Source organism: Sinocyclocheilus grahami, unplaced genomic scaffold (assembly GCF_001515645.1).
Source record: "Sinocyclocheilus grahami isolate Dianchi unplaced genomic scaffold, SAMN03320097.WGS_v1.1 scaffold4.1, whole genome shotgun sequence".
NCBI classification, from domain to species: Eukaryota; Metazoa; Chordata; class Actinopteri; order Cypriniformes; family Cyprinidae; genus Sinocyclocheilus; species Sinocyclocheilus grahami.
This window is the reverse complement of record NW_015505183.1, coordinates 3,668,865-3,694,244: the sequence shown is the minus strand read 5'-3', so window position 1 is coordinate 3,694,244 and position 25,380 is coordinate 3,668,865. Positions and strand designations below refer to the sequence as shown.

Genomic DNA, 25,380 nt, shown 5'->3' with positions numbered 1-25,380 from the left:
AGTTCTTGTGGTACATTGTTTGCCTCTTTCACAATGCGTTATTAAAAAAGTGTGTTTTTCATTATTGTTTAATATTTCACAAGTTTATATTTCATCTTTGTTTCTCGTATTTGCCATGTAATTTCTAATATTGTAACATCAATAGTAATTAGACTTTATAAACAGTGTTATTTTATCATTATTTATATACTATTGTAGTATTGATTATTATTGTAAATTAGCTGTAGCTTCTATATTTTATATGCAACTTTAGTTTAAAAGGGACATAACACACACAGTTTCACCCAGTCTCATGTTGATCTTGAGTACCTATAGAGTAGTATAGCATCGTTCATCATAGCTCCAAAAAGTCTTTAGTTTTATCATATTTATAAAAGAAAAATACAGCTTTCCGATTCTCTCCGAAAACAGCCGAGCTCCTGGAGGCGTGCCGTGGGCGGAGCTAAAGAGTGATGAGCACTTGTCAGATTGCCAACAAAACACAGACATTTGATGCAGTTTCACTTACCTTCTGCAGTTCTGAATCATGACTGGGATCTTTTATAGCTGGGACCGCTCCATCTTCCAGTATCAAACGATGTGCAAATCCAGCGCCGAACTGGGCCTTGTTTATAAAATGTTCATCAACAAACACACTTGCAAAACTCCATTGCTGCCCTGGAAAAACAAACTGCATCCACTTTTTACGTAACGCTGGGTTCTTTGGTAAGCTGAACTAGGTTATCTTTCCCTTACAGCCAAAAACACACTTTTTTGGAGACATTCTTCTCGTGCAAGTCCCGTTCAGTGCAGCCAAATGAAGCGCCTTGATGGGCACGCTTGCTCTTGCTCTGGTCGTTGTGTGCGTGGGCGCGCTCTTCAGGGAGAAATGCCCATACAAGGAGTTCCACCCTTCATTACGTCACGAAGAGCCAAGCTCGAAAAAAACTTTCCGAAACTTGTACAAAACCGGAAAGAGTATATTTGACACAGAAATACTCCGTTCTAGATTCATATCGTTTAAACTTTGGCCATGTTTAGCATGAGAATCCAACTCTGTAACAGTGTAAATAACTCAACATGCATGAAATAGCATTAGACCTCCCCTTTAAAGTAATTTTTATTTGTATTTGATTTAGTTTTTGTCTTTAACATTTCCATAAGGTTTAATTAATTTATAATTTAGTTTTAGTCATTTTAGTACTTAGTTTTTCATCTAATATTTACATCTTATTTAGCTTTGTTTAAATGGCTAAAAACTAGTTTTATTTATGTATAGTTTAGTTAAAAATAACAACTGTCCTTGACATGTTTTGCTTGCAAAAAACTTTTTGTCTAAATTTTAAACAATGGGCTAAATCTATTTTATTATAATTTCAAACTGTTATGTTTTGTTTTAAATGTTTTGCCTGAAAATAACGTGTTGTCTTTTATTAAGCTTGGTATTTTGCTGTCTACTAAAATTACAATAATGCATTTTAAGCGTGGCTTAGTTTTTCAAATTGTTGCTGGTTTATTACGTGTAGAAATTTCTCCATCCTCAGTGTGTTTGTGTTGTCAGGCAGTCGCATTGCGCATGCGCACAGGAGGCCATGTTGTTGTAGTTCGGTGGGACTGGACCGTCATATCCCTCCGTTACTGTATGTCTCTGCGATAATCACCCCCTCCCGTTTTTGACATCAGGGACACGTAAATAAATCGGAGGGTGCAAACGGTGACTCGCACAATGAATTTAAGCCTGGATCTGTCGCGCAGAAACCCTCAGGAGGACTTTGAGCTGATCCAGAGGATCGGGAGCGGAACCTATGGGGATGTGTACAAGGTAAAGATAAACTGGGTCTCAGAACCTAGCGAGCTACCTACCTAGACTGCATTTTTGGCAGCATTTACGTTTTCCGAATGGTCAGAATGCGCATTTGGTGTCCAAAAAAAATGCTGTTTAGATAGACAGCACATTAGGGACTTAACTGACCAATGTAACCAGTGTATGCGGGAGACAACAGATGTGTGTTTACACTGGACCGGAGTGTATCTGTGTTTTGTAGCAATTTTGCAACTCGGATATGGTGAAATATCCTGAAAGGGTGGAGAGATCTTTGTTTTCATAATGCACAGGGCCTAGCAGGTCTATTTAACCAGAGAGAGCCAGTGCAGGGCTGTCAAACTCAAAGTCCTGCATCTCTTTATGTGATATATGTGACGTAAACAAAGGCAAGAATAAAAAAAATAAATAAAAATAACACTCAATAGGCAATAATTGACCAATATGTTGCAGATGGTCACTACTGAGGGCTGTTGCAAGGTGTTTGGGATCTAAGAGGGAGGGCAATCGCAATCATATTCTTAAGAAACATTAACATGTGTCTGACTTCCTTTGGTGACAGGAAGTAGCTGAACTTTAAACTGCAAGTGGGTCTGTGTGAGTGTGTTTGCCCACAACTGTGTCCATCCTGTTTGTTCGTAATTGTTCCCTCTTCCTGGGGTTTTACAGTGTGCGTGGGTGAGAGTGTGTTGGGTGTGTGCCATGTAATTCACACACGTTCACTTAATCAGAGCCTCGATGTAGGTGGATAATTGAATGGGTTCATCTTGACATGTCTGAAATGCAGGATCAGAATAACTAAACCTACAAGCAAAATATTTTTCTGCCAACTCTACAGAGAGTAGACCTGAAATTGGGCCTCAGATACCCAGGGGTGTGAAAATATGATGTGGTTTCACAAATTCCCTGGCAGCGGTTGCCCAGGTTTTCCTCTATATAGTAGTCAGTAATAAAATCTGGTTGATTCATGCAATATAATTCTGATTGCTTACATATGTTCCTCCTGATTAGATTTATCAATTAGCTATTTTAATAAAGTAGAAACAGCCCTGAGCATATTTATTACAGGACCGTGAAAAGCCTCACTGCGATCGGAGAGGCACCGTGCGAGAGTGTGTGTGTGTGTATGCATATGAAAGTTATTTGATATTCTCCTTGTCCTAGTTTTGACAGCCATCACAGTGCTTTGAACATCAGTGCACACATTTCACCAGCTGCTTCTGTTCCGTATTACTTGGAATGCTGAATGGAATTCCATATAAAACTGAGATAAAGTGTTGGAAAATCTCTCTTTCTCTTTGTGTCACTGATGACATCATCCTCACTTCTGTTTGGCAGACAGATGTCTCTCAGTTCGGTCTTATAGATGAAGCCTTTGTGAGTGTGTTTGTGCTTTAACTTGTGAAAGAACATGCAAAATACTGGTTCTAGAAATTCCTGAAAAACACACTACTGTTTAAAAGTTTGGAGTCTGTAAGATTTTTCAAATGTTTAAATTGTTAAAAACATTTAGTTAAAAACTTCAATGTTGTGAAATATTTAAAAAATGTGTAATAACAGTTTTCTATTTTAATATATTCAAAAGTGTAATTTATTCTCATTTATAATGTATAATTTAATAATCAATTATTATTATAGTTATTATTAAATTATAATTATTGATAGATATATCGATCAGGTGGTTTAATTTGGAAATATCTGAGCAGCAGGTGATAGCCTTGGCCATTTGAACGCAAAACAGAAGTTGTTCTCATTTCTTTATCTTAATCTTGTCATTGTATACTGAACTATTTCGGTTCTCAAATTATTTTTGAGGAAATATTTTCTAAAATAAGTGTTCATTTCATTTAAACAGTCTCATTTGCTGTCATTACATTTTCATTTGTATGTCTGTAGATATTTGAAGCATTGGTTAACCAGTAGTTAAAATATTTTCTCCAAATATCAGCTTAATGTGCATAGACAACTGTATGGGTTAGTTTTTCTAAAAAGTCTAAACAACATAGCTTTCAATGTCCAAACAATGGTAGATGAGGGGAATGTTTTGGAAACCTGCTTAATCCCACTCAGTTTTAATGAGTTGTTGGAGCAGATTGATCTTTTAATGTGAGTCAGATCCTTATAACAAGTGTAATCATGTTATTGCACACCTTTTTGGGCTTATGGACTCTTATGCTTTCCATTTCCAGGCTCGTAATGTCAACACTGGGGAACTGGCTGCTATCAAAGTCATCAAACTAGAGCCAGGTGAGCCGTCCCAATGCTGCTGCACACACTGTCTGCTTAACCACCTCTAGATAGTGCCCTATCACTGTCCATCTATACTTGAATAGTTAAATATTACAAATGTGGTGTGTTCATGCATTGTAATGGTGTGATGCATTTTAAATACAGGCAGCATGTTCACACACTTTGTAGTGCAAAATCACAGTTCCCATGTTTTTTGTTCTGTTTGCACTTTACATGTTTCTTTATTGAATTATTTTGTCAATTGATTTTTGCAGGAGAGGACTTTGACGTGGTGCAGCAGGAGATTATTATGATGAAAGATTGTAAACACTCAAACATTGTTGCATATTTTGGCAGTTACCTCAGGTACATGTACACGCATGCAATCACACACCGGCACTGGCTTTGTTTAATATGTTAATATGCATCTGGTTGTACATTTCAGCAAAAATAAACACTTATGTTTTACTAGCACTACATCACCATTCAAAAGTTTGGGGTCAAAGTAAAGATTTTATAAGGTTACAAAAGATTTCTATTTCAAATAAATGCTGTGCTTTTGATCTTCATATTCATCAAAGAATCCTGAAAATGGATTTCCACAGAAGTATAAAGCAACAACTGTTAACTGTTTTCAACTCTGATAATAACTAAATGTTACTTGAGCACCAAATATTAGTATGACACTGAAGACTAGAGTAATGACTGCTGAAAATTCAGCTTTGCCATCATAGAAATAAATTACATTTTAAAATATAAAATGGAAAAATAGAAAACCGTTACTTTAAACTGTAATAATATTTCACACTATTACTGTTTTTTATGTATTTTTAATCAAATGAATAAAATTTGAAAGACACTTCTTTCAAAAACATAAAAAAATCATATTGACCCAAATTGTTTGAATACTACTTCCCTTTTTTTAACTTTGTTGATATTTTTTACTAACTTTGAAATACAGGCCACAACCCAACATATACATGTACCTCTTTTAAGCTGTTGTGGACAGAATTGGTATGACAAGATTTGATAATTGATGTCTTAATATCCCTGTTTCAGGAGAGATAAATTATGGATCAGCATGGAATACTGTGGTGGAGGCTCACTCCAGGATATTTACCATGGTAATTATTGTCATCAAAACTGGAGTTTATAATGCATTTATCATCTTGAGCCGTTCATATACAACAGTATCTCTCATATACATGTATATCTGTATCTTACAGTTACCGGGCCGTTGTCAGAATCCCAGATTGCATATGTTTGTCGGGAGACCCTGCAGGTATATACATACACATTTACTAATCATATTTATAAAAGGTATAATAAAAATTATAAATTGATTTTATGTATGTAATCAATAATTATGTGTTTGCTCTGAAAGGAAATTAAGGATGAGTAATCATTTGAATTTTGATTTGTTTTATCTGTTTATTTTGTTGAATCACATACAGTTGGTTCCACGGAGGTGCACATGGGTCTATGTAATGAACAACTGGCTGCATTCAATATCAGGTGAGATAAAACCAATAAGGAAGAGATTTACTATGCATTTGAAGGATATTTTAATGTTTTAGCTTCACCATCATGTAATTCTATGCACATATTTGTGTGTTTTCTACAGGTAAAGCATCTCAGCTGTACTCTTACAACCTGACGGGGCTCTTTGAGCAAGCTCGACAAATGCAGAAGTTACCTGTTTCCATACCAACACACAAATTCCCAGACAAAATCATCCCACGGTATGATCCAGGCTAATATTTTTACGTACGTTTTTTGTGTTGCTATTTAGTCCGTTATCATTTGTGATTTCATTTTAAATATTTGTTTTCTTGTTTTAGTTCATTACCAAGCACTGTTATTGAAGGTTTGCACAATACGTTTGCTCACGTGTGCTTTTCTCCGCGTGCTGTGTGTGTGTTAATGGTGAGTGCATGCTTCAGGCTGTGATGTCAATAGTAAGAGTATAACAAACTAAGAAATCTTATTTAACAGGCTCACTGAAAACAGAATAGAGACAACATAATGTCTTATGAATGCAGTATGTGTAAATATTGAAATGGGGAGCTCTTTCTAGAATGTAGCTGTCTGTGAAGATTTCTCACATTTTCATCAGTTTGTATGGCATCTTATCTGAATACTAACTGTTCTTTTTGTGTCAAAAAAGCAAAATCAAGTTTTGTTTAGCTGAATGCGCAAATTTAGCATGTCGTGTCTACCTCTAACATGCATTAAAAAACTTTACATAGATCATGCGCCATTATAACTCTACTGCAAATAGAATATCTCCCTAACAGCAGTTTTAAACCTGGTCTTGTCACATGATCTATGATGCGGATTTTTGTGAAGACCCAAATGAAACCCATGTCTGAGCCTAATCTCCATTTACGCCATTGTATGTTTGAAAGATTCACAAATGTGTTCTTGAATGCTTTGAGTACAGAGCGTGTCAAACTACTCCATGTTCACTACAGCAGCGTTCTCTTGTGTGATGTGATGCACATGTCTTGTATATAGTGTAAAGTAATTTGAGTTTTACAGACTGTATAAAGCCAATATTTTGTTTCAAATGTGAAACTCTTTTATGAGATTTAACACATTAAACCAAGGTGAAAAAATATCAAATACATCTGAATGGTGTTGTTTTTTTTGTCATATATATATACACTTTATTATTGCTTTATTTTAATTGTTACCATTTACATTTGCATTCAAATGTATTTACATTTTTATTTGTAAAGTATACAACATGTATTTATAGCAGTATTTTTATTTATGAGTAATTAACATTATACATTTTATCAGATACAGTTTTGCATCCTGTCAGTGCGGCCCAGCATAAACTGAACAAAAGATGGATAAGTGTGCCTGTTTGTTTATATGTGTGAGTATATATCTGCATAAACAATGCAAGAACCAAATGTTCTCAAACTTCTGGCCAAAATTATATTAATAATTGATTTCTCATACAAAATGTTTTGTGTCCGAAAGCATGAAACCCTCAACATTCCAGAAATATTTAGAGAGCGAACACTAAAGACCAAGCATTTGTGGTATTGTGTTGGATCACCACTTGAAGTTCATTGTAAAATCTGTACCCTGACACAAAACCAGTTGAGAACCACTTAGTAAAACAGTTTAAACAGCAGTTCCTCTGTCAATGTCTCCTGTGCGAGGGGCTTTGGTGGTCTCCAGCTCTCCACTGCTTTGACACTCAGCTTTCACTGTTGTCTTCTCCTTTCCGTCCCCACTAGACCTGACACGCACACACACACAAAATATCATGGCTTTAAATGTGAGGACGTGCAAAGTAGCCGTGTGTCTCCTCTTATTAACTCACTTCTTCTTAAAGAGCTTTTTGAAGGAGTTCCTAAATCCTTTTCCTTCTTTCCTATTGCGCTCACTCAAGGGGGTGTGGTCATAGTCATCAGACACACCCCTCAATTTGATCTCCTCCCACACCAGGCTTCTAGCATCCTGAGGAACAAGCAGAATGAGCTTTCACACACACTCACAATTAAATAAATGCATACTAAATCAATTTGCTTTTCATTTTCAGCTTTTAGGGATAATTCTAATGTGCTTGCCAGGGTGTTGCTATGTAGTTGCTAAGGTGTTCTAAAGTGTTTTTAGTGCATTGCTACACAGTTGCTATGATGTTGTGGATGGTTGCCATGCTGCTGTTTGCTAAGGTGTTCTGAGAGGTTTTTAACGCAATGCTATGGAATTGCTAGTTTTGCAGGTGGTTGCCAAGGTGTTGCTATGCAATTGCTAGTGTTGTGGGTGGTTGCCAAGGTGTTGCTTTGCAGTTGCTAAGGAATTCCGAAGGTTTTTAGTACATTGCTCTGCAGTTGCTAAGGTGTTCAGAAGGATTTTTAACACATTGCTATGAAATTACTAGAGAAGTAGAATGCCGTGAGTGGTTGCCAAGGTGTTGCTATGCAGTTGCTAAGGAATTCTGAAGGTTTTTAGTACATTGCTCTGCAGTTGCTAAGGTGTTCAGAAGGATTTTAACACATTGCTATGAAATTACAAGAGAAGTAGAATGCCGTGGGTGGTTGCCAAGGTGTTGCTATGCAGTTGCTACGGTGTTCTGAAGGGTTTTAGTGCATTGCTATGCAGTTGCTAGGGTTTTGTGAGTAGATGGTGTCAAGTTGTTTCTGAGGGTTTTTTATCACAATACTATGCAATTGTTGGAGTGTTGTGTGTAGTTATGCATTTGCTACATTGTTATGAGTTGTTGCCATGCAGTTGATTTGTGTTTGCTAGGGTGTTGTGGGTAGTTGCCAGGGCTATGCAATACTATGGTTGCAAAGGGGTGGAACATTTCTGGTAAATGTCCAGAAACCTTCCAAAACTTTCAAAAAAATTTCAGAAGGTTTCCAAATTTAAGATTAAAGTTTTCAAAATTCTGGAATGTTTCCGGAAATTTACTGAAATGTATTTATTTTTTAAATCTTTGCAACCCTATGCAATACAGTCGCTAAGGTGCTAATAACCACTAATAATCTGTTTATATACATGTTTGTGTTTATATGTAAATGTGCGTGTACCTTTTGATGTATTAGTCGTGGCTGCTCCTCTGTGTCAGTGTGTGTCTCATATCTGTGTTTTGGACTGCTGTGTCTCTTTCTTGATTTGCCACTTGACTGGCGCTCCAGCCTCGGGTGGGCGGGAGTTTTTGTCTGGTGGGCGTGGATATCAATACTGTCCAGCTGCAGGCCGTTTAGTGATTTGCTCTTTCTCTGCACTGCCTGTAGAGGACGTGGTCTCACAATATCTGCTGAGTCAGGCGACACACAGCCTCTGTTGGACCTATAAACCACACCCCCAGCACTTTGCCCCCTACTGTGGGACTGTCTAGGTGGACTATGAGAAGGACTACAATGCACAAAGGCGATATCAATGCTGGAGTCAGAGGAATGAGATGGGCTTGAGCAGCGAGAGCCTCCAGCTCTGTAGGGAAAGAGCACACCCAGTGCATCAGAGAGGACAGATCCCGCTCTCTGTGTCTCTGGAATGCTGCGCAGAGGAACTGAGATGGCTTTGTGGCGAGAGTCAGAGTCGGACAGGCAGGAGACAGGGGATGGGATTTCTGGGTCGTAGTGATAGGGTGCCGCTTCATAGTCAGTGTAGTGTTTGTTACGTCGAGAAGGATCACTTATAAAAAAGACAAATAGAAAATGTATAAGGGTGTTTCTTTAATTACGGGCACCTTTTTAATGTTTTTGAAAGGGACATTAAAGTCTCTAATGCTTATCCAGGCTGCATTTATTTGATCAAAATACAGTAAAAACAGTAATATTGTGAAATATTATTACAATTTAGAATAACTTTTCAATTTTAATATATTTTAAAATGTAATTCCTGTGATGGCAAAGCTGAATTTTCAGCAGCATTTACTCCAGTCTTTAGTGTCACATGATAACTCAGAAATCATTCTAATATGCTGATTTCTTATTATAATTCATATTTAAAACTGCTTAATATTTTTGTTCAGAATTCTATGATGAATAGAAAGTTCAAGATAGCAGCATTTATTTGAAATCGAAATTGTTTGTAACATTATAAATGTGTTTACTGTTACGTTTGATCGAATTAATGCATCCTTGATGAATACAAGTATGTTGCTTAAAAAAAACATTGAATGTCCCAAATCTCAAACACTCTCTTCACTAAAGAAACTCAATTTAGTAGGAAAATTGTGAGTGTGTTGATTTTCACGCAATAAACATAACAATGGTTTATGTTTTTTTTCACTTTTTGTTTAATTGATAGTTTTAAATATAAGTCTATTATATATTTTTATGATGGATTATTATATTTCAGTAATTAATCTCTGGGCCAAGAGTTAAAAAAAAATCATGAAGGGCATAATGAAGGCATGGGGGGAAAAACAACAGTGCTTGAATTTAAAGAAACACCAATGAATTCACAGAGAGCTCATTTTGTGATATGTTAGATTGGTGCATCTATCTACTCACTTTTGTGCACCGGTGTTGCTGTAATTTTTCTCATAGTCGACTTTATACAGCTGTCTCACTGTAGACCTGACATTAAAAACAAGAGCCAGTAAAACTTACAACACAAAAACACACATATCTGTTGATTTGAACTTACCTGCTAAGCTCTTTTCGGGTGTGTGAGGGCCGCTCCTGCTGGTGTGTGCACAGGTTGTGTGTGTGTTCTCGCAGGGCATGACTGTGTGTGAGGACTTCCTGGTTGTGCTGTAGCAGATGACTGTAATGGGTCATGAAAGATCGGAGTTGTTGCACAGACACCAGTAACAGGTAATAGTCTGGATGCTCTGACTCTGTCTGCTGTACAAGACTCTGTAAAACACAGTATACAAATGGACACATACATGTATTTTCTTGATTGGACAGTTTTTATGAAGCAATGCTTGACCAAGGTGATATCATCACAAGTGTCACTTTATCAAACATGCACAACTAATAAACACGCCTAAAATGCTGTTAGTTTGACTACCTGGAGGAGCGTATGGTATTCTGGGATACGTTGGGCAGGTTGTAGAAGCAGAGAGTGTAGAGACGGATGTGTCTCATCCCCTGTGATGTCACTCTGGATTCAAACACATACAACAAATAAATAAGCCATTATGTGGATTCATCTCAAATTTATGCCAGGTAACCTAAACTTGTGTTTTATGTAACAACTAAATGATCTGGGTTTATTAAAAAATATGATCAAAACCATGATTTGAATTTTCTATTATTATATGTTATTATGATAATAATATTAACAAAAAATTACAAATATTAAATAATATTATTTATTAATATGGTGAAAATGAAATTGTCATTCATTGAAACAATGTACTGTCTTTTTATCATTTCTGTGGCATAACACTATCTATATGCCTCGAATATCAGCATATTAAAAAAACGTACGTTTTCAATCTTGTATTTTATTAAATATAAAATGTGTTTAAGTATACCTCTAGTAAGCTGCCTGATTTTGAAGAGGAGAACAGACTAACCACTGTCAAACATTCTGGCAGGTCCCGTAGATATGATACATAATGATCCAGAAAATCACTCTGCAAACACACTTTTGAGATTAAATAGTAGCTCATTTTATAATTATTAAATAATTGTAGCTCATTTTCGCTTTTTATAATATTTTACTTCTTTGCTTGTGAGCCTTAGAAATACATCTCCCATGATTCCTTGCCAGTGGCTCTTAAGAACTCTCTCCTGGAGGAGGTGAAGGAGTTCCAGATGCTGCTGAATCAAGAAGCGTAGAGAGGGAGGGAAAGGTCTGAGAGAAAGAAAATAATAAAAAAACAGTATCATCATGCACCTCAAAACACTGTTTCATATTACATTTTCTTCATCAAATATAATTACTAAAATCAACAAGAGATGAGGAAAGAAAAGAGAAAGAAAATCTGCTTTATATTATGTCTGTTCCAACGCAGACTATTACAATTTAGAGTCTCTGTTTAGCACTGAATGACTGACAAGGAGAATTGAATTGATGTCTGTTGTTGCATGAGTTGCCTGTGTGATGATCTGCACTGTTGTAAGGGCCAATTATTTTTAACAATGTAATGACCCTGTATAAGCGTGAAAGTCATCCAGAGTTACCGTTTGTCTTTGAGGCTGACATTTTCCGAGTTAAAACTGATGTTGGCCTTTAACAGGAGTGAGAGATACGACACATACACTCTCTCAGACTCCAACAGCTCCAGTGCTGCAGTCTGCCTCTGAGCTGAAAAAAGGCATGATTTTAAAATGAAAAAATTAATATTACAAATGAAAAATAAAAGCACTTTCACTTTTATTCTGCTGTATATCACTCACTTATAGTTGAGTTGTTTTGTTCTTTCAGATCTCGGCTGTTTTTTCTCTCCCTCCACACTGGAGACTTCTTTTGACTGTCATGCTCAGGATAAGAGTCTAACCGCAAAAAAAAACTATTGTCATCTAATACAATACCACACTATCATTTCTGACTAGCTTATGTTTGTTAGACACTTGTGTTTATAGTACAAAACATTATTCATTAGACAAATGTACTCACTCTGATTGGCTGACAGGCTGCTTATGTAATGCTGAATGAGACTGAGTTCTGTTTGGCTGTTTAGAGAGGCGTGGCCATCCACTGATCCCTCCCCCCTTGAGCCTTTCCTGCCAATAATACCACGTTTATATATTTAGATTTTCAAAAAAAGGTACATGCAGACTAAAACCCAAGCATTTTAGATTGCATCTAATGTTTAATATACTGTGCCATATATTTAAAAAAAAATTAAAATTATGCAATTTAGCAGCCACAGTGAATCACCTGTGTTGAGTGCTCTGCATGAGGTCCAGGTCCCTCTGCAGGTCTTTTTGTTTACTCCTAACCTCAGAGAGCTGCGTTAGAGCTGTGCTTATGTCTTCCTGCACATGCATACACAATAATAAAAAAAAAAGGTAAATACACAATGTCATCAAAATATAAGCAATATTTCAAAATTATAATTCAGAAAAATGCATGAAATACATTTTAAAAAACTGAATTCTAGAAAATAACATTATATTTCAATTTATATTTTATTTATATTGTTGTTTTTTATTTAAAAAAAAAAAAATATATATATATATATATATAATATATATATATATATATATATACACTACCAATAGTTATAGTAACTATTTAATAGTTTGGGGTTGATAAGAATTTTTTATTGTTTTTGAAATAAATCTTACCAATGCTGCATTTATTTAACAGTAAAAACAGTGATACTGTGAAATATTGTAACAATTTAAAATAACTGTTCTTTATTTTAATATATTTTAAAATGTAATTTATTGCCGTGATGGCAAAGCTGAATTTTCAGCAGCCATTCCTCCAGTCTCCAGTGTCGCATGATCCTTCAGAAATCACTCTAATATACTGATTTGCTGCTCAAGAAACATTTCTTATGGGGAAGTTGTGGCCTAATGGTTAGAGCGTTGGACTCATAACCCAAAGGCTGTGGGTTCAAGTCTCGTACCGGCAGGGATTGTAGGTGGGGGGAATGAATGTACAGCACTCTCTCCCACCTTCAATACCATGACTGAGGTGCCCTTGAGCAAGGCACCGAACCCCCAACTGCTCCCCGGGTGCCGCAGCATAAATGGCTGCCCACTGCTCTGGGTGTGTGTTCACGGTTTGTGTGTGTTCACTGCTGTGTGTGTGCGCACTTTGGATGGGTAAATGCAGAGCACTAATTCCGAGTATGGGTCACCATACTTGGCCACATGTCACTTCACACTTATTATGCTGAAAACAGCTGTGATCTTCTTTTTAATGATTCTTTGATGAATAAAAAGTTCAAAAGTCTTTTCTGACCAGTTTAATGTATCCTGAGTAAAAGTAATGATTTCTTCTTCTTCTTTTTTTTTCAAACTGACCCCAAACTTTTAAGCAATTGCGTATATTATCTAAATGATATTGCTTATCCACTCATTTTATATCACATAATATAACTGTTAGAACCTGTAATGTGTTAAGTGTGTTTCTGAGAGACAGGATCTTGTCATTAGTTTCTTGTTGATAGGTGGAGACTTTCTCCTCCAGTCGGCTGTAGGTATGCCGTAGGGTGGCAAAATCTTCAACCACACTTCCAACTCCTGATTTTAGCTCCACCCACATTGCCTGCAACTGAAGTCAGAGGTCACCAATACTCAATAAGAAACAAACCCAGATAGAGAGAGATTAAACAGGAGCACAGGAGCTTCAGATCAGTCTTAATAGCATTTAGGGAGGGTCAAGCTAAATGTGGCCTGAGTTCAGTCACACTCTTCCTCTTAGCAATTCATTGTCTCAGTGACTTTTACTATCTTAATAGCAGTAATCTGTACGAGTGTGTGTGATTAGAATGAGTGATTAATGAAACAGTGTGCTTAAAACAGAATACCTATTTTGTTGCAAACAAACACACCAACGCATACAAAATCATGAGAAAGCTATCACAAACTGGAAGTACATGAGAGGGCCATTTAGATTACCTGAAGGTCTATGGCATCTATGTCATTACCTGTAAATGCAAGAACACACAAAAACACAACTTTATGCAGAAACACAGACTTTCATCACACACAAAATGACAGAAACTGAAAACTTTTCAAAAGCCATCCATAGAAATCTTTATTTAAAGTTAACTTCACTGATAATGACCAATTATTCATGTAAATAAAAAAGCATGGAAGCATGACAAAATCAAAGATTGTTTACCCTCTATTTTGCCATTCTCCATTATCTGATGGTCTTCCAGGTCCAAATCCAGAACTGTTGTTTCAGATCCTCTATGGTTTGGATCTTTTCTAGTAGAGTTTCTTTGCTCAAACTGATAGTTTTACAAGCCAATGAAATGCCACACTTCTATGTTTTTATATGGTTAGAAATGACAGGAGAGCTTTCTGATTCTGTGACTCTGTCTTTCTATCACTTGTCTTTCTCTCTCTCTCATCTGTCCCACCTATCTCTTCCCCTCCTCTTTGAAACATGTGAGTCTGATGAAGTCGAGGACAAAAAGAAGCCTTGTTTTACAGTAAGTGGATGGATGAAGGGAGAGAGAGAGAGAAAGATAGAGACGACGGTTAGCGTTTTTATGGCTCAGAATCAGACGATTAAATTTCCTCCTCAACCTTTAAGACCAATTTTCCATTTTGCAATGAACTCTGTATGAGCTCTGAAAAGGATCCGCTAGACATATGAACAAAAACACCTACCAAATTATTGTCATAAACTCAAAAGTGAACATTGAGTCATAACAAATTTAATTGAGGTAGAACATTGAAACAAATAAAACACCCGCAAGAAGTTATTTGGTTTCAAATTTAATTGCACACTAGAGCTTCAGGTTCATTTAAAGCAGAATAAAAGCAAACTGAAGGGCGGTGGATGTCCAGCTGAGCTGTTGATCCACAGTAAACACATTCTCACTCCAGAGGACAGGAAATTGAGCTTCACGGTCTTACACAACTCTTGACTTCTCATGCAGTCATGAGCTCTGCTGCTTGTGTGTGCTCATGTATTTTGGAGATGCGCTTCACCAATGGCTGAACTGCACAAAGAGAATCACATTGCTCTCCCCCCTTGCACAAAACAAAGTAGTGATTCTTTCTGAAATGCAGTGGGAACATGTGTTCTTGATATTCAGTGGATGCTGCTGCAACTGAAGTTATTTCATTGGTATACCAGATCTCATCAATGCCTCACGGCCGCTAGCTGTGGTAATGCATCACTGTGTATCTAAGATCTTTTTCAGTACTTTCCAGGGTGGTAATTCTTAGTGATTTCAACCTCAAGTAGACACAAATGCTTGCTTCATAATCTTGATAAGATGCTCATATATTGTACTATCACTACTTAAAAGTCCTTCAGAATATCTTTTGAAGTTCAGTTTGGTACAGTGATTAAATACTTAACATTATAGCACTTAATCTACTGAGGCATTGATGAGATCTGGTATACCAATGAAATAACTTCAGTTCCAGCAGCATCCACTGAATATCAAGAACACATGTTCCCACTGCATTTCAGAAAGAATCCCTACTTTGTTTTGTGCAAGGGGTGAGAGCAATGTGATTCTCTTTGTGCAGTTTCTCACCATGCCATATTTTTTTTCTGTATTCATTTAAATGGTGTGTGTTTGTGTGCATGTCACATGTTGACTTTGAGCTTCAGTCCCAGTGCCACTTTGTTATGGAACATCCCGGTCCACACAAGTCTGTGAACTCTCCTTCACCTTCAAATCTACAAAAACAAATTTATTTTATGACACTTAAGCCTTTCTTATGACAATAATGCTGAATCCTGCTTTGCATATGTTTGCAGAACTGATTATATACTGTATCACCTGTTGTTGTTAAAGGTTCCTGTGTATTCTGTCCCATCAGGAAATCGGTAAGTTCCTTTGCCATGATGCATGTTGTCTCTGAACTGGTCACTGTAAAACGCCCCTGAAGGGTGTGTAAGAGTTCCTCTGCCATTCATCTACAGGCCACATAAAACCAGCAACCAAGACATAATTACTAAAAGCATAGTAAGAGAAGTAAAATAGGTAGTTGTTGCATGTCCGAATTTACATTTCATCTGATTAGTTGCTCTCAAGACTGAGATAAAAATCGAAAAGTAGGCTATGATCAGGTAACTAAAGCTCCAGTATGTCACTGACCTTGACAGCTTTAGTGCACATGAGATTAAAGTTAATGTGACTAACTTAAATATTGTAATTATTATTTTTTTTTAAACACATCCCACACACACCTTATCATTGTCCCATTCTGCAGTGTAAGTAACTCCAGAAGCTGATGTCTGTGTGCCAGACCTTTCCTCATCACACCATCTGAAGTACGACAGCATTCGCCCTCTAATCACACACAACACACAAGTACACACCTGTTTAATGAAAGAGAACACTCACAGACACGTTAAAAGCCGTCAGCTAAATCACCATATTTGTCTCCATTTGGAAAAATGTAAGAGATTTCATGGAGGCTTTTATATCTTGAAGTTAGAGCCAATAAGAGAAAAGAAACGTAAGAGTTTAAGTTATTTGACAAGTAACAAATATTTATATTTAGAATATACATTATAAATTATAGAAATAATTGTTATGAATATATTTACCAGACATGGTGCTTTATTTAATTGGCTTTAGTAAAAGCTTTACTAAAAACTCTATACAGGGTGGTTGCGACAGAATCTCCATAGCAACGACCCATCAACTCTGCTTCGTCTGATTTGAGTCACGCGCTGCCTTCTGTAACTTACTGCCATCTGGTGAACGCCAGAGCCGTTGAGAAACGCGTAAGCTTTTCATTTTAATTTTTTTCTTCCTTTTCTGAAGAAGATATTTTGTCGATTTGAAAAGCCTGAAGGAGCATTTCAAGTCCAAACTTCAAACCATCAGTCAAACCATAAAATCTTTTCACTTTTCTCTTAATGTTGAATCTTTGGATCATATATAAAATACATTACTTGCATAAGTGCAAAAGTATGCCTGGGTTTCCTATGTATATTTATTCATTCTAAAAAGCTTTTTTTTTTTTTTTTTGATTGAAGCAGCTGAGGGAAGAGCCATATACACAGGCAGAGCGGGCAGCAGGAATGGGCTCCTATCCCACCCAAAACCATAGAGGTTCACACACCTGGAGGAAGATATGGACTGAAAGAAGACTTTGGTCTGCCTCTCTGTGGACTCTTGCTCTTCTGGACTCAGAGCAACAATTTAACCTGTTTCCGAGCTGAAATTAATTTATGGAGATTGAAAGTAAGTTGTAAAATATCAAATGAGTTGATATCATTTTGATGAATATTCATTGACAATTCTCTGTAAATTCAGACTTGTTTGATTTTGGAGAAGTCCTGGAACAGCTGGCTACAGTTTCATACACTGTTGTGAAATTACGTTGGTAAGGTCTGCTTACAACAAGCAACCTTCTGGGACTGAAAGCCTCACAATGTTCATTATGTATGTGAATATAAACGTCCTCTCCTTTTTTAACTACTTTCTTTCCAGCAAATTTCTTAATGTGTAAATATTTGTATGAACATAAAAAGTTGCAACAAGTGAGACAAACTGAACAAGTCTTTGATGAAAAGAAATGAAATAATGAGTCCCTGAACAAAGGGAGGGGGTGGGAGTCAATATTAAAAGCCACATTGAGTATCTTGTATAACCACCAGCTGCTTTAAGTACTACAGTGCATCTCATCCTCATGGACTGTACCGGATTTGACAGTTCTTGCTGTGAGATGTTCACCAAGACACGAGTTCTCAAACATGTCTGCGTGAACACATTTACACATGGTCTGTAGCACCATCATAGGCCTCTTACATTATGGAGTTTGCTCTGGCCACATCTGCAGTCCTCATGCCTCCCTGTAGCAGGACTATGGCATGTTCACGCAGGTGATCAGGGACCCTGGGATCTTTCTTCTAGTGTTTTTCAGAGTCAGTAGAAAGGTCTCTTTAATGTCCAAAGGTATTGTAAATCTGGCTTTAATTGCCTGTGTGTGAACTGTTGGTATTTTATGGACTGTTCCACAGGAGCATGTGCAAACATGCAATACTTGTTTATGGTTCATTGAACAAGTATGATAATAAAGTATAATATAGTAAAGAATAATAAAGTATAAGTATAATAAAGATCTGTAAACCCTATTTGGATTTTAAAATGTCCTGAAAATGGGATTTTTTTGGGGGTGGGGGGGTTATTTTACAGTTTATTTGTCATGTGCCCTTCTGGAACAATGGCATGTAATTGTATAGAATAAAATGAAATCCATGCCAGCAAACTGTAAATGATTGTTAAAAATCTAATCCTGTAATCTGTCACGGGAAAAACATGGAAACGTATTGATTAAAGAGTGTGGGACCCTCAATTATGTTTTTTTTTCTTGCTTGGAATTACCACAGTTGTAATTTACAGATCATTTTCCTTATTTGTCCTTTATTCACTGTTTCCAAATTTTTTATAATATTATTGACCGAATTCTTCCGTTCTCACTTAATATTAAAGAAATAATTGTACAACAACTCTATTCTACACGTCTAGTGTGCCTAGGGTTGAAATGTCCTTTTCGTGAACATTACACAAATACATACCTGTATTAGCAGCACTAATGACAAAAATAATGATCCAGTACATTCTTTGGCCCTGAACCATGTAATTATTGTCATACATTATATGCTGTTTCAAAACCTACTTGGCTGCCTATCTAGACAGCATTTTGGCCAACTTAGTCACGTTCCGAATGTTGTCTAGATCAGTGTTTCCCAACCTTTTTTTAGTCGCGGCACCCTTTGGAAATTTTAACAAACTTGTGGCACCCTACAAAATTAATTTTGTCACAATATTTGAATTTCTAACTTCGATATGATCATTTGAAAAGTATAGCTATTCAGTACAACAGGGAAGAACTGCAGAATATAATACCATACAGATATTTTTCATATTATTAAAAAAAACATTTCCATCAATGGTGGCAATCAGTAGGCTAATTTCTAATGAAGAGACCAATTTATATGACAGACTTTAATGTAGGCTTTTATACATACAGTGGTGTGAAAAGTTTTTGCCCCCTTCCTGTTTTTTTAATTTTTTTACATATTTGTCACACTTAAAAGATTCAGATCATCAAACAAATTTTAATATTACACAAAGATAATGCAAGTAAATACAAAATGCAGTTTTTAAATGATGATTTCATTTATTAAGGGAAAAAAGCTGTCCAAACCTACGTGGCCCTACGTGAAAAAATAATTGCCCCCTCCTATTAAATCATGAAAGGACTGCAATTAAATACATTATTTTAGAAAGCTGAGTTAAATTTCACTAGCCACACCCAGGCCTGATTACTGCCAGACCTGTTGAATCAAGAAATCACTTAAATAGAACCTGTCTGACAAAGTGAAGCATGCTTAAATCATTATCTTTGTGTAATATTAAAATGTGTTTGATGATCTGAATCTTTTAAGTGTGAAAAAATGCAAAAAATAAAAAAACCCGGAAGGGGGCAAAAACCTTTTCACACCACTGTATGTAAACATTATTTAATTATCATTATAAATAGCTATATCACAAATTTTTTGCTCACTCAGTGTTTTTTTTTTATTTTACAATGGGGTAATTTTGGTGCAGTAGCACAAGCTAGCTTGATTTTGAATTGAATAAAAAATGACAAGTAAGCAGTCAGTAATAAAATAAGAACAAATAAAGAAATTAATGATAGCACAAATAAAAAATAACGACAAGCCTTCGAATTAAATAAATTGCTTTTTAGTTTTTCAGGTAGGTCTAACAGTAGGGTTAAGATATTTACCTTTTTTGTTTGACCAATTATCCAAATAATGTTTAGTCCTCAAAAGCTATTATTATCAGGACACCCGAGCATAACGGTTAGCAGATCAATGAATGAGAGGGCAGCGTTACCAGAGTTGCCCATATACTACACCATGTTACAACACAGTAACACAGAAACAATACTGTACAACATCGATGTTTCCTGTCGGCTCAATTTTTGAGTGGACTTTGCTGTTCTGATTCGCATGAACGGTATACGAGTGGAGCGACTGAGCGGAGCACACACGCATAGAGCGGGATAATACCAGAGCGTCACACCACGTGAAAGTGAAACCTGAGCCTGAACTCATTTTCGGCAGCCAAAATTTCGGTGCATCTCTAATTATTGGCGACATCAGAAATGGATATTATATAATAGATGCTCTTTTGAACATTTTAGCGATTTTAAAATATTAAAAAAAGGTTTTTTTACACGGCACCCCTGCTCGCGACAGATGGCACCCCGGTTGGGAAACACTGGTCTAGACAGGCAGCTCACTAGATTTGAACAAACGCCCATCGAGTTCAAAAGCATGAATGTGCGCACTGGCCCTTTAAGAGCGACAGAAATGATCCACTAGCTTGCAGGAGTGATTTCGTCTTGCGCCGCTACGATAACTGCTCGTTGTACACCGGAGGCGAACCCATGACTACTGTGCTACTTCACTTAAGAGTTTTTATATCACCCTTGGCTATTTTTGTGGCCCAGTAGTGATTTACAGAGCAGATAGAGACATTTATTAGAGGATGGCCGCAGACGTGGATAAAACTCCTGCTGGAGAGCCGAAGGATGATCATGATGAAGATCGCGCGACTCCATCCAACAGATGCGCCCGCTCACGTTTCAAGCAATTCTCCAGTTTATTTCTAATCGCTGCTGTTCCTTTCATCGGCTTTTGCATTAAATATTACCAGGACATCCAGCTTGTGAAACGACATGTAAGTTACCAGTTTGGTCAGAATTTCATTGCAGTTTGACCCGTGAAGGAGGGATGCTTCCTGACAGAGGTAACGTTACTGCGTGATTTACTGCAGCTGTTCAAGTCACATGTAGCCCTGGCTCTTTGTAAAATTTCAATAAGTTTTCTTAGTTTTAAACATCCCTCTTCTAAGATTAATTCTTGAACTGTCTTTGCCACGCCTTCTGTTTTTATTTGAGAACATTAAACTTACATCTGGTGCTCCAGCTGCCCGCTGTTTTATACTCATATGACCCCTTTAATAGTGATCATAATTTCTGTTTCTCTCAATTATTTTAGCATAGTTGCCTGCAATATTTGCTCACTGGTTCCACATTCTTCCATATTAATAGAAAAATATTAGATTATTAGGTATTTGCAATAATAATTAGAAATTTTACTATTTTAGTTCTTAATGTAGAGAATGTGTTTAAACAATATGATAAATAAAATCTGGAAATTAGATGAGATCAAATAAACCATGCGTATGACTTGACATCCTCTTCATTTGTGTAAGGGCAATCATTTTTCAGATGAAATGTAAGAAGAAATTTCTCAAATTACTATATTTGTGATTAATGCTTAATGATTATAATTTTTGAGCAAAATCATTTTGATTTTCAGTTTATCCATTATCCTGCAGCCTTAATTGATTGTTTTATATGGCAGATCTCTGAATGTGGACATGGAGTGGCTTTATGGGGCTAGTGAGAGCAGCAACATGGAGGTGGATATTGGATACCTGCCTCAGGTTTGTGCTCCTATTTATGCAGAACATCTTCAGAGGGTTTTGATTTGTGGTATACATAATGCTGAAAATGCTTCTCCTGACATTTTGTTGCATGCTTTATAGTTTTTATTTTTGCTTATGAATCAAAGCCATACATGGCATTCTTGGCTAAAAATGCATAAAGTAAATGGGCCATATATGTTTTTAGATGGAGCTCCGGGCAGAAGGTCCCTCCACTCCCTCAGTGATCTATGACGAGCAGGGGAACATGATTGACAGCCGAGGGAAGGGAGGAGAGCCCATTCAGTTCGTGTTTGAGGAGATTGTCTGGAGTGCAGAGATGAGCAGAGAAGAAGCATCCAGACACCTAGAGGTCACAATGTACCCATTTAAAAAGGTGAGTCCCCTGACTCTCGATCCTCAACCTCTTTTCTGCATCACAGATTCATACTTGAAATCTGTTCTTAAGAATCTGCAGCAATACTGAACAGATGTTCTTTCAAAATATCCTAGGTTTTGTTGTGATGTTGGTTGTTTAACAGACAAGTAGAAATGTTTGCAGTGTTGTCATTATCATTGTCAACTTCATCAGTGGGTCTTCTTTTTGGAAGGTGCCATATTTACCATTCAATGAGGCCTTTAGCAGAGCAGATACAGAGAAGAAGCTGGTTCACTCCATCCTGCTCTGGGGAGCCCTGGATGACCAGTCATGCTGAGGTAAGACACCCAGAAACGGGCATAACATAGAATACAAACTTCTGGAGCAGTTAAGTTTGGCCATAATGGTCCGCATGACTTCATCTGTATCTTGATATCTTCTGACAGTGTTAATCATTGGTCAGAATGGGTTTTAAAGTTTCTTTCAGCTACATTAGATGTTACTCTAATTTGTGTTCTTTACACGTCTCTTGCTCCTTATTTGCGTTAGGTTCGGGGCGGACTCTTCGAGAGACAGTTCTCGAGAGTTCGCCCGTTTTGGCCTTGCTCAACCAGAGCTTCATCAGCAGCTGGTCTCTAGTCAAAGAGCTGGAGGATGTGCAGGTGGGGAGTTTGGGTTATTTAGCTGATGCATGTTAAGCTAAATGAAATAGTCCTTATTTAGACATATATCAGTGCTAACTAATGGCACTTTTCCACTGCGTGGTAGGACTCGGCTCAGTACGGCTCACGTTTCCACTGCAGTTTAGTATCACTTTAGAGTGGGCGTTCGATCCTTCACTGGCTGTGCTGATTTAAATCTAGTGGTTCTGTTGTGTTTGTGTCGCAAGTTCAGTGACGTAGGTAGTGATGATTCTCACTGGCCAATCAGTGATCAGCAGAGTTTACACGTCACGTTTTGGTAACGGTATGGTTCGCTTGGAACCTCAACCGAAGTGGTACTAAAAAAAGTACCAGGTACTGTACCCAGTGGAAAACCCCCCAAAAGTGAACCGTACCGAGCCGTACCATGCAGTGGAAAAGCGCCATTAGTGTCTTACCTTCATTTAGGGTGATAAGAAGAATCTGGATTTGAGTGAAAAGGCTCGATTACATTTGGAAAAGTATACTTTTCCAGTGGAGATGATGGTGGCGTTGCCCAACGGCACTGTGGTGAGTCTGCTTTAGTTGGTTCAGTCTGTGCCAACTGTTCTTGTTCAAGTTGCTTAGATGAATATCACTGTAACGTCTGCAGGTCCATCACATCAATGCTAATCATTTCCTGGACCAGACATCCATGAAACCAGAGGAGGAAGAGGGGCCTACTATCAGTTTCTCAGCAGGTTTTGAGGATCCTTCAACTTCCACATACATCCGCTTCCTGCAGGAAGGGCTCGAAAAGGCCAGACCTTACCTGGAATCATAAAACTGTTTCAAGACTATCTCTCCAGAAACATCGGTGCACATTAGAGATAAATGAGGGGAGTATATGAGAGAGAAAGAAAGGAAGCACTGATATCAGCTCTGCTCCCCCCGTGTCTGATTTTTAGGAATGGAATATGGAGGAGCTGACGCATTCAGAAGGCAGCTAGTGACCACATTTTAGAGTGACACGTTCCATGCAAAAGTACACAATATAAAATCAAGTTGTCACAAGAGTGTGGTTTGTCACCCAATGAAACCTAAAGGGTGCTTAACTGTACACAACACAATCTCAATTAAGTCATATATTTTAATATAGAAAATTTGCCAATTATGTGCAAACCTACCACTTCCTGAGTGACGAATGTCATTAGTCTGATCCATTGTTCAGACTAATGAACTGAAATAGCATTATGTTGTATATTGATCTGATAAAACCACTTTTATACTTTTGTTTCATGCATACAAAGCCACTTATGTTTTGCTGCATATTTGTTTTGTTATTCCAGATAGTTCTGTAGGACACAGAACGGTGCCGACTGTGGCTTCCTTGATTAGACCGTTTGTGATGGTCTGGTCTGAAAGCCCAATCAGGGTGAGACCAGACCTGATGTTGTTGTTTAAGTCTGTGGAAGCAACGTCTGCTTTTCTGTGTCTGAACAGAATACTGGTAATATGCTAAAACACACACAAAGCAAAGCCTTGGATTTCAACTCAACCACACAGCTGCAGGAATGCTGCCATGGGCTCTAATATATCACACCTGAAATCCACTTTTGTGTAAGGTTGGAGGTACATAATGGTCAGTTAGGAACATCAAAAATATTTCATGCATACAAAGCCACTTATGTTTTGCTGCATATTTGTTTTGTTATTCCAGATAGTTCTGTAGGACACAGAACGGTGCCGACTGTGGCTTCCTTGATTAGACTGTTTGTGATGGTCTGGTCTGAAAGCCCAATCAGGGTGAGACCAGACCTGATGTTGTTGTTTAAGTCTGTGGAAGCAACGTCTGCTTTTCTGTGTCTGAACAGAATACTGGTAATATGCTAAAACACACACAAAGCAAAGCCTTGGATTTCAACTCAACCACACAGCTGCAGGAATGCTGCCATGGGCTCTAATATATCACACCTGAAATCCACTTTTGTGTAAGGTTGGAGGTACATAATGGTCAGTTAGGAACATCAAAAATTTTTTGTCTCTTATAAATTAAATATAATGCAAAAAGCACACATGCACTCATGTCTGATTCTTTCTACCACAAGACCAGAGTAGAAACGGGAAGGAACACTACTTTTTTTTTATGTAAGCACTACTGTTCAAAAGTTTGGGAGCTGTAAGATTTGTTTAAATGTTTTTGACAGGTCTCTTGTGCTCACCAAGACTGCATTAATTTGATCTAAATACAGTAGTATTATAAAATATTACTACAATTTATCTTTTATGTTTTAAAATGTAATGTTTCCTGTGATGGCTCTAATATATCACACCTGAAATCCACTTTTGTGTAAGGTTGGAGGTACATAATGGTCAGTTAGGAACATCAAAATTTTTTTGTCTCTTATAAATTAAATATAATGCAAAAAGCACACATGCACTCATGTCTGATTCTTTCTACCACAAGACCAGAGTAGAAACGGGAAGGAACACTACTTTTTTATGTAAGCACTACTGTTCAAAAGTTTGGGAGCTGTAAGATTTGTTTAAATGTTTTTGACAGGTCTCTTGTGCTCACCAAGACTGCATTAATTTGATCTAAATACAGTAGTATTATAAAATATTACTACAATTTATCTTTTATGTTTTAAAATGTAATGTTTCCTGTGATGCGTCACATGATCATTTTAATATGCTGATTTGCTGCTCAAAAAAACTATCAATGCTGACAGTTGTGCTGCTTAATATTTTTTGTAAGACAGTGATACATTTCAGAATAAAATAGATGAATAGAATGTTCTATAGAAATCTTTTG

At 37.1% G+C, this 25,380-nt stretch overlaps 2 protein-coding genes and 2 pseudogenes across 3 annotated transcripts; 2 read left to right on the top strand and 2 right to left on the bottom strand.

The window, feature by feature from the left end:
- Positions 1-1,549: 1,549 nt before the first annotated feature.
- Positions 1,550-5,432, top strand: LOC107583442 (mitogen-activated protein kinase kinase kinase kinase 3-like). Its single transcript, XM_016269639.1, has 6 exons — positions 1,550-1,801; positions 3,991-4,048; positions 4,306-4,396; positions 5,090-5,154; positions 5,257-5,312; positions 5,415-5,432. The coding sequence occupies exons 1-6, from the start codon at positions 1,706-1,708 to the stop codon at positions 5,430-5,432; spliced, it is 384 nt and encodes a 127-aa protein (XP_016125125.1). The 5' UTR covers positions 1,550-1,705.
- Positions 5,433-6,772: 1,340 nt separating this feature from the next.
- On the bottom strand, positions 6,773-14,553 carry LOC107583210 (rho guanine nucleotide exchange factor 33-like). 2 transcript variants are annotated; one of them, XM_016269364.1, is made up of 15 exons: positions 14,261-14,553; positions 14,035-14,063; positions 13,523-13,687; positions 12,341-12,438; positions 12,077-12,183; positions 11,857-11,952; positions 11,641-11,764; positions 11,179-11,311; positions 10,989-11,090; positions 10,520-10,612; positions 10,151-10,362; positions 10,015-10,080; positions 8,584-9,190; positions 7,371-7,507; positions 6,773-7,286 (listed from the first exon to the last, which is right to left on the bottom strand). In XM_016269364.1, the coding sequence occupies exons 1-15, from the start codon at positions 14,280-14,282 to the stop codon at positions 7,169-7,171; spliced, it is 2,109 nt and encodes a 702-aa protein (XP_016124850.1). In that variant the 5' UTR covers positions 14,283-14,553; the 3' UTR covers positions 6,773-7,168. The 2 variants fall into 2 exon arrangements, with proteins under 2 accessions (XP_016124850.1, XP_016124855.1); XM_016269369.1 differs by lacking the exon at positions 13,523-13,687.
- Positions 14,554-15,644: 1,091 nt separating this feature from the next.
- On the bottom strand, positions 15,645-16,754 carry LOC107583570 (MORN repeat-containing protein 2-like; annotated as a pseudogene).
- A 4,750-nt stretch (positions 16,755-21,504) lies between these two features.
- On the top strand, positions 21,505-24,220 carry LOC107583206 (selenoprotein N-like; annotated as a pseudogene).
- Positions 24,221-25,380: the final 1,160 nt, after the last annotated feature.